Source organism: Periplaneta americana, chromosome 3 (assembly GCF_040183065.1).
Source record: "Periplaneta americana isolate PAMFEO1 chromosome 3, P.americana_PAMFEO1_priV1, whole genome shotgun sequence".
NCBI lineage: Eukaryota > Metazoa > Arthropoda > Insecta > Blattodea > Blattidae > Periplaneta > Periplaneta americana.
Window position 1 is genome coordinate 149,864,682 of NC_091119.1, and position 13,739 is coordinate 149,878,420.

The 13,739-nt window shown below is 34.5% G+C and overlaps 1 protein-coding gene across 1 annotated transcript in view; it reads right to left on the reverse strand.

Moving 5' to 3' along the window:
* Positions 1-4,092: 4,092 nt before the first annotated feature.
* Positions 4,093-13,739, reverse strand: part of LOC138696606 (protein unc-13 homolog 4B-like) — a 57,435-nt gene continuing 47,788 nt past the window's right edge. The window contains exons 19-22 of the mRNA XM_069821766.1: positions 11,771-12,083; positions 8,053-8,176; positions 5,102-5,298; positions 4,093-4,321 (exon numbers count right to left, since the gene is read on the reverse strand). Coding sequence (XP_069677867.1) covers positions 4,200-4,321; positions 5,102-5,298; positions 8,053-8,176; positions 11,771-12,083 — 756 coding nt within the window. The 3' untranslated portion in view covers positions 4,093-4,199. The remainder of the gene's footprint in view (positions 4,322-5,101; positions 5,299-8,052; positions 8,177-11,770; positions 12,084-13,739) is intronic.

A 13,739-nucleotide genomic window follows, 5' to 3' on the forward strand; every position in this document is an offset into this window, starting at 1 on the left:
ACTCTCCATGACAACCTGACAACCAACACATTAACAATAAAATTCGTTCGTTTTTAGTTTCTAGTTTAAAACTTTGGAGATGTTGTACAATGAGGCCAATGAGGCCAAAACATATTTTGAGAAAACAGTGCTCACATAGACTACAAGTAACTTCCCTGCTATGGTATGCATAAATTTACAAAAGCATCACCATAACCAACAAGCCAACAACAAATGCAACTGTTTTAATTCATGATATGAGTAATGTAAATTTATCTTTCAGTCAGCGTTTATAAATGAAAAATGCTCGGCATTTTATAGTATTTTAAAATTCCTGGCGGGCAGATAAAACGATGAAAAAAGAGGACATGTCCTCCTTTTGCCGGATGAATAGTAAATCCAAGTCACAGCCCTATACCCATGACCCATGACTCATCGATAGTTACAACTGTTTCAAGAAAATTTGGGTTATTGTTGGCAGTTTCAAGCAACTTCTGTGCAAAGTCAGCACAAAATTCCTTTTGCTCTTGTGATAGGAGCTGCAAAATTAATTTTGTCAAGATACTCTGTCAAAATCACTCCAACAATACCTAGTCCTTGGTATCTCCAGATTTTCTTCTAATTCTCACAGTGACAATCACAGATTTTAATTGACTGCTGCTTGTATACATTTAATATTTTCGAGTGGCGTATTCGATTCGTTGAAGGCCTTCCAGAACATAGATTGCTTTCAAAGGCTATTTGGCCATATTTAAAACAATGGTACCACAATTTTATCTCTCCTTCACTCATGTAATCATCCTAGAAAATCCTCTCAAATATCTGAAGACGAGAATCAATGGGACAGTCAACACCCCGAGTATGTAATTGTGATCCTGGAATAGGGGTGCAGAGGCGGGGAAGAAGAAAATATTCGGGCTGTCGAATGTACAGTACGTGTAAATGATGATAAATAGTATTGTATTAATATGAGTATAATCAAAGTATGGAACGAAAGAAAAAATATATTTCTCGAACTAAACCAAAAGCACTGTAAATACAACTGTTTGCCGATTCATCTCACACACACTTGTTATGGTGGCTAATTCCCCTGAGGTTTCACTATGATTACTTTTACCATATTTATGGCCAATCTCTATGCTCGATATGCAGCGTAAAGAATAGTAAAATTTGCAATAACAATTTTCCAAATTTAACTGCAAATTGATAGAAACTGGGTACTGTTAAATAGTGATTAACAATATTTTAAACTAAGCAGAGATTGGCCAATTCAACACTGTATAATTCGAAAAAATATTTATTCCTCTTGAAATTCCTTTTAAACCAATGCTCGAAACCAGGGCTTCATTGACTTCAACGAAAATAGTGTCCAATCTGGAATTCTAAATGAAGTTTGAAAGTGTTTTGCAGTAACCTCCCTTGGTTGTTAATTATATCCAAAGAATTCAAATTCTCTTTTTTAACTTCGATAGGTAGTGAATCAGAAAAATTTCATTGCTACTGTTAATAGATTTCGTACCATTATCCAGTGACTAACCGCAGGTAAGAGCACTGAGTGGAATGTCTAGTTATTGTTTATGGTGTATGCGTGCCTCTCTCCTTTTCCACCAGTTGAAAGGGAACAAATCTATGAAAATTTTAATTGTTGTATGTACAGAAGTTAGTGTGTTACTAGCTCTTTTTCATTCACAATGTCGAAGCTTGAAGTATACACAAGTATAACACTATCAAAGAAGGTCGAAGTGTTTTCTTCTATCAATAGCCTAATTTTTGTGTGGTTATGGACAAAGCATGGCAGCAGGTGAGGTAAATCACACTGCACATTCATTACTCATTACATATAAGAATGTATAATTATTTTATTTATATGAATTAAAAAAAATGCTGGTTAATTTGAATTTCCCAGAGTTAAAATTAAAAAGATTGCATTGTACAACTAATTATTTGCAATCCATATGGTGTGCCGAAATAAAAGTTGACATAATGCATTCCACGTTCAAATTACCAAATATTTCCATTGATGCTTAAATGGATTATCAAATAGCCAATATCAAGACATCTGCCACTGTGGCCACCTAAATTTCCAAAAATATCTGCATTTTCTCCTGCATGTTCCCAACAGCCAACACTTGCGTCTATCAACTTGAGAGTTTGCTTAGTAGGTTCTGTAGGCCAATGTCCGAGTTTAAAGTAAAATTTGATTCAGATTTGTTGATCTACTACCCATTTGGGTCATTATGAATACTAGGTGGTAACAGCACACAAGATTAGTCAATGACGTTTTTCTGCCGACTGAGTAGCCCCACAGGTGAGTAAATGTCAAATTACGTCAAGACTTCGTAACCAGTCCTTGAGATATTCAAAATGTCTGGCTATTTTCTGTATGGATGTCGTACAAGCAATTCTAAAGTTCCTACCAGTAATTCCTCAATTTTTCTTCGTTTATATATAGGTATTCACCAAATAACTATTCAGTAAGAAATTTATAGTCTAGGAAAAATGTTTTAAATTTAAGTACAAATAACTTAACGTAAATTAACAATTCAAACCAATATTTGAAATCATATATAGAAGAGAACTACGCACTCTTTTGCTGCCGTCTAAATATGAGGCATGCAATAATATGACACTGTCGCAAGAATTCCAAAATAAATTGCACATTTATATAGAAATTAAAGGACAGTAGCTACATTGTATAATATGTGAATAAGATTGACTTAATGCGATATAAGTAATGGATAAACATGTGCACTCTGCGTACTCTATTGCTATTTTAATAACATTCATAGGTACTTATGTGTTGTACAGTAGTTAGGACATTAACAAAACAATGTAACTTGTGTGACCATGCCAAATGACGCCACCTCTCCTCGTTATGCACACGAGGGCACCACAGTTGCGTATAAAATTATCTGTGCCATACGAACTCTCTTAGTAATATCTCGGCACCGAGAGAAGTTACAGATCTGTGCAACCACTAGTTTGATATATAATCGAGAATTCTTCAATATTAATGTGATGATAGTCACTTACGATACACTTTAACTGAACCATAGTGAAAAATTTGTTGTGAGCTGAGACTAATTTCAGAATGTCTCTTCATATGAAGAGAAAATATATTCCATGCTCTTCATTAATAATTATTTCTCTTACTATAGAACATAATTTAAACATTTCGTATGTCATAAATTAAAAGCAAAATAAAATGAACTTGTAATGTTAAAGAAGATAATGAACACATGAAGAAAATTCGAAAATAAAATTTAAATTAAAAGTACTACTACAAAACAAACAAATAGAATCATAACTTAACACATTATACACTTCGTACAGATGCCATAACTTACATACCGTACTACAAATATCTTCTTGCTATTACCATCGTGCATTTATTATTCTTAGGTCTCTTTTTTTCTTCTCTCTCGAAAACAGTCAGATGTTTTATTATTTTTATGGTTTATATTTTAAAACTACTTTATGAAGAATTATAGTACATATATTTCACAAATTACGTACCGGTACTGAAGAAAAGTAGCAAAGTCTGAAGACAGTCTTGCATCTTCACAATGTACTTTATTGTGATTGTTGTCAGTAGAATAAAAATAGACAAATATTAAGTAGAATTTCATAATACACCCTGTGTCGAGTTTTGGCTAGGTTAGTAAATTTTCACACTAATACGACACAATGTGGGAAAAATATTAAGACACGGTACAGGTAGTGGAATGAAATTACTATCATGTAAAAATACAAATTAAAAAGAAATAATAAAAAAAAAATAATAAGCAACGAGCGTGAATCAAACATGGTACTGTAACTTTTGTTCGTACATAATCAAACATACCATTAAGCTACGACATACTTCGGCAATAAGCCTTTGCCAATGTCCTTTTCCTATGTATGCATGGTGAACAAATGGGGTACCAGTACGGTACACCTGGAATTTTATTTGTTGTTAAATTCGTGTACCAGTATTTGGAAGTTTCGTGAGTTATATCACTATCTAAATTAGAAACAGATAATGACAGAACAGGTTTAGATTCGTTCTAAAGGTGTGGGAGGGAAAATGGTAGGCCTAAGTGGAATCATCAAGACAGTAACTATGATTCAAAATTTTGGTACAGCTGTACTGTATGGCCGTCATGAAGACGTTTATAAGCCGGCCAGTTTTTATTATTTTCATGAGTGTACAAGATATTCAGGTAGGTATTGATAATGTATCAAGTCTTTGTTCTTTGCTGAATTTGGTAATCACTAGCAGGAAACATGCGTCTTCTGTTCTTGACGAAATCACGTGAATCTTTATCATCACGTTTCTGCAGAGTTTCAAATGTCTCAGAGCCTGGGGAAAAAAAAAAAACTTATTAAAGAAATGCAGCTTATCTACAACAAAATATCAGAAGAAGACGAGGAGCATCGTTTCAAAACATATTAAGTCCAACAGTGGACGAAATTAAAGTTGTTACTTTCTACTTCTTTATCTTTCATGCTATGAAGTCTGATGGTTCCAAGTCGTCATATTTGTAAACTGTGAAACAGTACTTAAAAATGGTTTTGTGTAGAGTTTTGAAAACTTGTCCAGTTTACGAGTAATTCAGTTTTTCGTCATTCGTGTAAAAAATTCTATATTGGACTTAATACAATTTGAAACGATGCTCCATTTTATTTAATAATACCAGTCTGACTGAAGAAAGTATAAATTAAATCTTTGTTATGCATTACCTCTCATTTGTAAATTTTCTCAAATTTATATCACTTTCGGTAGTTACAAGCACTATTAATTACAAAATCTGTGTTTATTGGACATTTTTTAATTACTCATAATTCACGTTAACTATATTTTCACCGTAACACAGCAGTAAAAGATATTCCACCTTTTATACAATATTAATATTGAATTATAGCTTCCAGTTTAACTTCAAATAGTTTATTTACAGATCATACTAAATTCTCTTTAAAAATATGGGCCCTACATATTTTGCAAAGTAGGCCTAACCCATTTGAAAACAGAATTTAATATTAAAGTTATTATCGCCTTTCTGATACTACAACAATAACGAAACCAACATAAGAGTCTTAAGTTATATGTAATACCTAATATGTTTTTATTGTCAAAAATTACCTTCATCATTAGATCGATTCAGCTTTAAGTGAAGTTGTTCCATGCTCTGCAGACTCACAGACAGATCGGTTTTAGTGATGTCACTGAAGGGGGCATAGGTTTCAGCAAGAACTTTATCTGTTGCTAGCAGACAGTGGTCTTTGATTGTGAACATAACTAGACCATTTGTAAGATTCTTTTGATTTGGCGACAATTCTCTATAATAAAAAAAAAAACAATGTTGAAAATCTAAATTTTCATAGACGTAAGCTTATAACGTGAGCCATTGAAGTGTGAACCAGTACGTAGCATTGCTGAACACAACTGGTTCTTGCCTGCAGGCATTTAATCAAGGTTGTGTCAGTAAACCAGTGACTGCCTACTGAAACGGTTCATTTATTAGGAGTTAAGTATTTATTTGCAGAACATATTATGGCTCAATACATGTTTTCTACTGAACAACTTGTATTTACTTATGATTAATACATATGTGTTAACACAATTGGCTTGTCAAGTTCAAAGTCGATTTGAAAAAAGATTCCCAGAAGTAAAAGTCCCAGGTTATATAACATTGGTCATTACTTGGAAAATTCTCAAAAAAATCCATTCAGCACCTTTCGTAACAAATGGGACTCTGTGCAAAAAGCTACAAAATTGTTAAAATTAAATCCGTATAAAATCACTGTGGCACATGAACTTTAACTAGGTGATCTTGTAGGTACTTACATAACTATGCAGAAATTATCCACATTTAACATTTTTCTCGGATAAAGCTTGATTCAATCTCTAAGTATATATGAATTCATACTGTTATTGATGCTCTGCGAAACCTATTTCCTTCATATAGAATGTCCCTTCATAATGAGAAGATTTGCTTATAATGCGCAATGAGATGTGAAAAAATCATAGGACCAATTATTTATGAGACTACAATTGATGCTAACACATACTATTTCGCGCTCTCTCTCTCTTTTTCTAGAATTAACCAATAGACAGCACGATTTTGCCTTTTTCAACAGGACTCTGCCACAGCTGATACAGTCAATGATTCGATGATAGAAATTAAGATAGTGTTCGTTTGATAAAGACAGAAGTAATAGTATGAGTTTGTGGTTCTCTTGACTCCCCCAACCTAGCACCTACAACTTTTTTATCTCTGAGAGGAATTAAAAAATATCGTACACAAGACAAACCCACACATCTTGGAAGAACTGAAACTTAATATCTGTCAGGATATTTCCATCATTTCTAAACTAGAAATACGAGTATGGATAATTTCTGTAATAGTTGCCAAAATGTGTAGATAATGAAGGAGGGTAGTTTCTGCACCTTCTTTCATTAAATTGGCAAGAAAGTAGCTTTTTATTGCTTTTACTCCATAAATTGTTAAGAAAACTGTTCATGTATAGTTGCATAACACCCAGACTCTAATACCCGCACACAGTAACTAACAGTGCTCGACGATAGCACTAATATCTCACTTTACTTCACACTTCAATGATTCTCTCTGGAGAATAAGGTTACCAGATTTCCCCGTTTTCGAGGACAATCCTCGAATTTTGCTTTTTGTCCCTGGACAAAATTCGTCACTGAAATGTCCATGGTTTTAATATATTTGTCTCTGATGTTCCCAGATTTTCAGTGTTAAGTATTAATATGGTTTAATGGTTCTTGCACATTGCTGTAATGAATTTTGCCCCTTTTTTCATGAATGCGAGGATGTACCGTAACTGCAGTCAAGTCTTCCATATTGTTATCAAAGTTAAAAGAAAAGAGAAATTTATTCTATCATCAATTAAGCAATTTTTGGCAACTTTAGAAGAAGACAGTTCTTATTCCATAACAGACTTTCTTAGTGTCTCTCAGCGCCTGAGTTAGTCATTCACTAGTTCTATGGAATGTATATTGCTGAGATATCTTCCAGAAAGAGAAAAATTTGAAGAGACAGTGCATTATTTTTCCTCAAATGTAGTCGCTACAACATATTTGTACTGATATGAATCATTGAACACATAGTATGAGCAGCCCCTGGTTAGGGTGACCAGATTCACATCGATAAAAAAAGAGGACACAGAGCTTCAAGAAGGAGGACATTTTTCGAAAAAAGAGGACAGAAAATATGTACTTAAATTTAGGCTTAGACCTATATTATATTATAAATTACATCAATATCTATTTTATTACAAAATATTTACAGTACAGATTTAGGTTTATATCATACTTAAAGTATATTAATATTAGAAAATAATTATGATAAAACTTAATAATAATGATTTTACAGGGGAACTACATTATTAAAGAGGACAGAAAATATCTACTTAGATTTAGGCTTAGGTCTATATTATACTTAAAATTATGTCAATATCTATTTTATTACAGCATTACATATGATAAAAGTGAAAAATATGAAACGATTTTGCAGTTAACTACATATTAAAGCTAAGGGAAATATAATTATTATCAAAATACATAAAAAATGCCGCACAAAATGTGAATTTAATATTACTTTGTAAGCAAAGTGATTTATGATCTTAGCAAAGAGTATATTCCGTCGATGCTGCTGCAATCTACAGGAAAATTACTTGAAAAAGGCGTCAAATCAGATAATTTCAAAATATCAGGCATACATGTTACGAAAAGGAGGACATTTCTTGATTTTTTAAAAGTCCGCCTGGACCCCAGACAAAGGCCTAAAAAGGAGGACATGTCCGGACAAAAGAGGACGTCTGGTCACCCTACCCCAGTTTGTCACATAGTTCAAAGTTTGTTCAGCATCTTAAGGTTCTCACCTGTATATTTAAAGAACTGATATGAGTATTACGAAGATTTGGATGTACTTAAACTGCTGGTAATTTTCACAACAATAATTTTTTAAACAGAAAAATTAAACCATAACAGAGAATTCTGTAGAATCAAATAATTAATAATATCATCATATGGATAAATTTAATTGTTTAAATGTTGAATCTTACACAACAAATGTTTCCTCGAATAAAGCATACAAAACTTTCTTATGAGTTTTGCTCACAAACGTTTTGGTTCCAGTAAATCTCTCTTCTGGCAGCAGACTCACTGTTACGTATGGATTACAGGAATCTGAAAATAAAATATAGAACGTGTTTCTGTTATTCTTATTTAAGATTGATTGCTATGCTTTATCTCACAATGACGTTTCTGAAAAGCTGAACTTAAAGCATTATTTTAGAAGACATATTATATTAAGTATGAAAAGGTAACAACAGTGATCTTATTTCCAATGTTTCAATAGCATTGTCATTTCAATAACTTCTGTATTTGTGAACATTCTAAATGCAATTCAAGAAAGATTAAGTCCTACATTAACACGAAAGTGAACCAGCACAAGCAATGATAACATCGGAAAACGTACAGTACTTATTATTTGTCTTTCTTGTGTTAAATTTTATATTGCCTTGTTAACATGTTACAGCCTGCTATTGGCCATCATCAGAATGTAATATAAAATTTAACACAAGAAAGACAAATAATACGTTTTCCGAAGTGTTATAGTGTTAAAAGTTGTGTAATCAAGATGTGCAATTATAACAACTTGAAACATTGAAGAAATTAATCAGTATTGTGCCAACGAAGTAGTAATCTGCCATTGTAGTAGCTTGAAATAACTGAAATATCATTTTGCCAGAAGCTGGACTAGTTTCATAAATATGTATTTCTAACAATGACCTACAATATATGAACATTGTTAGTATTTTAATTTTATTGCATGATAATAACTTCATGTTCTTCTAGTCATGTATACAGTTCTTTCAGTGGCGGTTTCTGGTTATAGTGCATACTCAAAACTTAACTAGCTAGTATGGTGTTGTGTGCTTTAGTAAAGCTCAAGTTTAACACTATATTTTGTTTAAAAAATCTGACATTGAAATTGCTTCCAATTTTACTACTGTCAACCACGATTTATCTCAATAACCTAGTGGTGAGCAAATGTGATTGTTGAATATCCTCTGTGACATGACAGGTCAAAGTTCTTTGATAAAGTATGTGAGGAGTAAGCAGTTCAATATAGGATCGAACCTAGGGATGAATTCTATAATAGAGTGAATATCAAGAGTAAAAGTTTAACCCTAGATGGACCAAGGGAGGGTCAATTTATGTCCACACTTTTATAGAACTATTGCTATTATAGTATAGAACATGTTCAGACCATGGTGTTCTCATTTTGTGTCAGAAATAGTATAAAGTTAATGATTCAATAAAAAAAATCAAGTTTTTTTGGTTGAAAACCTAATTATGTGGACCAAATTTCGAAGTGGTCACAAAATAACCCTCCCTTGGCCCAACTTGTAACAATTTTTTTTATTCGAAATTATAAATATATGTTACAACAAAAAAAAGTAAATTCATGCCACTACAGCCCATGAAGAGCAAAGACCGACCAGCTGGCTGCTAGCCTCACGTCCACATGCCGAAGCAGAGGTGGACGATCATCCAACCAGAACGGAGGTATCTTGTGGTTAGCACGATAATCCCCTCAGCCGTTATAGCTGGTTTGAGGAACCGGATTTTCGCTATTTATCGTAGCTCCCCAAGTGCATCGCGATGCTGGGTGGGCACCGGTCCATACACTGGCCGAAATTTGATGAGAAAATTTCTTCCTCCATGAGAACTCGAAGTAGCGCGCATTCTGTAATGCGAGTCCTAGGCAGGATGCCTTAGACCACGACGCCACGGAGCGGGACTATGTTACGACAATGAACTTATTATTCGTAACTCCAAACATATGTTGTAACAATGGACTTATTTGGAAACCAACATTATATTACGAGGCGCATCCATAAAGTAACATTCCCACTCGTCCCACAGCTAGCAAACCATATGTTGCGGGAAGCGACTGCGTGTACGCGATAGAGTAATGTCCTGGCATGGCGCATGCTCTGGTGGAACTTCCCGAGTGCTCTCATTAGCTTCGTTTCATTAGTTGAAGATGGAAGCTCCTATTCCAGCTCCCGCTGCGTGTGAAATGCGATCAGTGATAAGGTTTTGAATGCATAGGGTATAGCGCCGATTGAAATTTATCGTCATCTGTGCCAGGTCATGAGCAAGCAGATGGTGCATCACTGCTGTAGACAATTTTCAGCAGGACGCCAAAATGTGCAGGACGAGGAGCGCAGTGGGAGGCCAACCATCATCACAGACGACCTTGTGGAGCAACGCACCATCTGCTTGCTCATGATCTTGGGCCCATAGACCTGGCACAGCTGACGATCAATTTCAATCGGCGCTATGCCCTGTGCATTCAAATATTTATCACTGATCGCACTTCACATGCGGCGGGAGCTGGAATAGGAGCGTCCATCTTCAACCAATGAAACGAAGCTACTGAGAGCACTCGGGAAGTTCCGCTAGAGCATGCGCCATGCCAGGACAGTACTCCATCACGTACACGCAGTCACTTCGCGCAACATAATGTTTGCTACCTGTGGGACGAGTGGGAAAGTTACTTTATGGACGCGCCTCGTACATTGTTGGAATTGCTGTATGGATTGAAAACTAATTTTATAAACAATGTTATTCTGTCTCTGACCATGGGTCTGATTCAGAAATATGAGAAGATAATTATATAATATGGAAAGTGAAACGGAAGCAGTTTTAGAACATTACGAGGAAGAAAGTTATGATATTTTTGATGAGTATCTTAGTGAAACTGAAGATGAAGTTCATAAAATTGAAGACCTGGACTGTGATTATGATAATGGTGATAATGATGGGTTTACTGATGAAGTTGCGTCTAAAATTGTGCAACACACAAACGAGGAAGCAGAGAGAAGGAGTGTCTAAGAAACAAGTCCAACTGAAACCCTCGCATTCATAGGTACTCTTATTTTGATGGGCGCAAATAACTACAACAACATAGATTACCATGACTTATGGTCCCAAGAGCTTGGAAGGTCAGTATACATAGCCAGCATGAGTCGGAACAGATTTCGTGATCTTCTATCATCAGATTTGATGATAAGAACACAAGGCAGGTTCGAGATCTAATGAAAACAAACAGGCGGCGCTTGTATCTACAGGAACTGAGGTTACAACTAATCAAACCAAATGTGGAACATGGTGCTGCAAATTTAATTGGACTGCAGAATAATATCATTATGTCAATGGAAGCCATCCTCAAGAAGAAAATCACAAAAACAACGCAGAATTGGCAGCAGCCATTAGGGAAACGGAGATGCCATACATGTAGCAAATAGTTTTGCACCAAAAGTGAAAAACTAAATAAATTAGGAAAAACAACCATTGTTTGTGGAAAATGCAACATGTATGTGTGTGGAAAACACAGTCAAAAGACAACACACGCTGTGAGTGTGTGAATGAGGTGGATAAATCTGAATGAAGATGTGAATAATGCATAAGAATTTGTTCAAGCATTAACTTTCAATAATTAATTTAATTTGACAATTTTCAAGATATAAAAAATATTTGTTTCTCAATATACATTATTTCTTACTTAATTCATTCAATACAGAAATAATACTTACGCAAAAATTGTAAATACAACCATAAAGCTAAAATATAATGGTGGACATTAATTAGCCCTCCCTTGGTCCAGTGTGTTATTAAAAAAAAGCTTGGTCCATCTAGGGTTAAGAATAGAAAAGTAGAATTAAACTGCTTCATCTTATAAGTTACCTATTTATGGCAACACATCACCTTTATTATGTAAGGGCTGAAGATTCCTTGCATTCATTATCTCTATCCTTAGCATATTCTCAGCAAATTGTAGTCTAACAGTGAGAAGTCCATAGAGTGCAGTCTCCATTGCTTTCTGTTCTTCTTGCTTCTCCAGGTAATACTGGTGAATGAGCTCTTGTGTCTCCATTCCATGCAAATGCAGCATATGATCCATTTTCTTAAGAAGGGATAAATTAGAGGCAACAATGCTCTCATTACCCTGCATAAAGAAATCTACTATGATGTTCAGAATTTCTTGCTGTTTCTTGTAAAACGACGGTTCTCTCTGGACCTAGAAAAAATAATCTTTGCAGTAGAGGTATTATCCTATTGTCAAGTCACATATCAAAACATCAACAAAGAATTATAACTCAAACTTTACGAAATGTTATAGTTTTCAGAATTTTGCTGCAGTAAAACCTCGATAAGATGCGCCCGCTTATTTTGCTATCCCGTGTAATACGCTTTTTTTGTCCGGTCCCTGCACATTTCATACATAACGCCTTTATAAAATACCCCGTTTGTTGCGCTCAAGTCCCGCATAATACGCTGTTTTGTGGAATATTTTCGATGTAATTTTCAGCAATGTACCGTAACAGCAATGAAACACCTTGGTCTTTGAACTCACTGGTCTATTAACCTGAAAAGTATTGGTATTCGACCCTTTACCTGCGCATTTAAGCCTTCATACTTCATACCGTACCTTAGTATACTCCACCCTCTTGTTACGCTCTCTTATTCGACTCCTTATCTGCATAGTTAAAGCCTACATACAGTTACAATACCTCTCCCTCTTGCTAACCCTCTCTCTCAAACAACATTCCTCACTCGGCCGTAATAAAATTCTGGAAATTTTTGCTGGGCAGTTTGTTGTCCTTTAGTGTATTGAAGTGTCTGTGAATATGATTACAATGAGTGTTAAACGAAAAGCCCTTTCTGTGTGGGAAAAATTGGAAATCTTACGAAAGTACTATGAGAACATTATTCTTACTCAGAAACAACTCTGATTCATTAGGAATCCCATCATCGACATTAAGAACGATAATAAAAAAATCGCGACTCAATCACTAAAGCTGCGACGTCAGGAGGATGTAATCGCAGAAACTGAAGTGTGGTAAACATGAGGACTTGGAAAACACACACATGGCAAACAACTATAAACGGCTTTTTTTTCCGACAGAATTAAGTACAATACATATTGTAAATGTCTTTGACGTACAGTACAGTAATTACATAATGGAGTAATACTATATTACCTTTCATGAATCATGTATTTCAATAAAGAAAAATGCTAATAGATACTGCATATATAAGTCAAAATTAGTATACCCGCCTAATACGTGGTCCCGTAATGACAGGAATTACACTAAATTTGAAAAGTTATCTTCAAGCCCTAAAATTTTCATATCAGTTTTCGATTGAGGGCATAATTATGCATATAATAATTATTTTTTCGAAACAGTGGAGTTTGAAAGCATATTGTCATATCTATCATTTCATTTACCTACCACTTTATCTTGTGTAAGAAATAAAAGTTAAAAAGTCAGTGAAGGTAATCCCAAGTAGGGATTGCAATCCTATATTTTTTTAGATAAATTTCATATTTTTTTTTAGTGTGAGTGGTACTTCCCAGTTGAATTGGTTCGTAAATATAGGTACAAGTGCACTTGGTCTAAGTTGTGATCCAAGTACGATACACTTTTACAGTGTCAACCTGGCTTAAGAACAGAACACTGGGTTTTCTTGAGCTAAACATAGTCTGCCAGCATTATACTAACAACATGTTGTGAAAGATATTGTAGCAAAACTTATCATCTTAGATCGTATGAGTTACTGTATATGCCATTTTGTGTATTAGTAAGCACTTCGTTTTTACAGCTGTAACAATTAAATTACCGGTATATCCAAAACTTCCGTAATACTCATATCAGTACTTTAAATATACAGG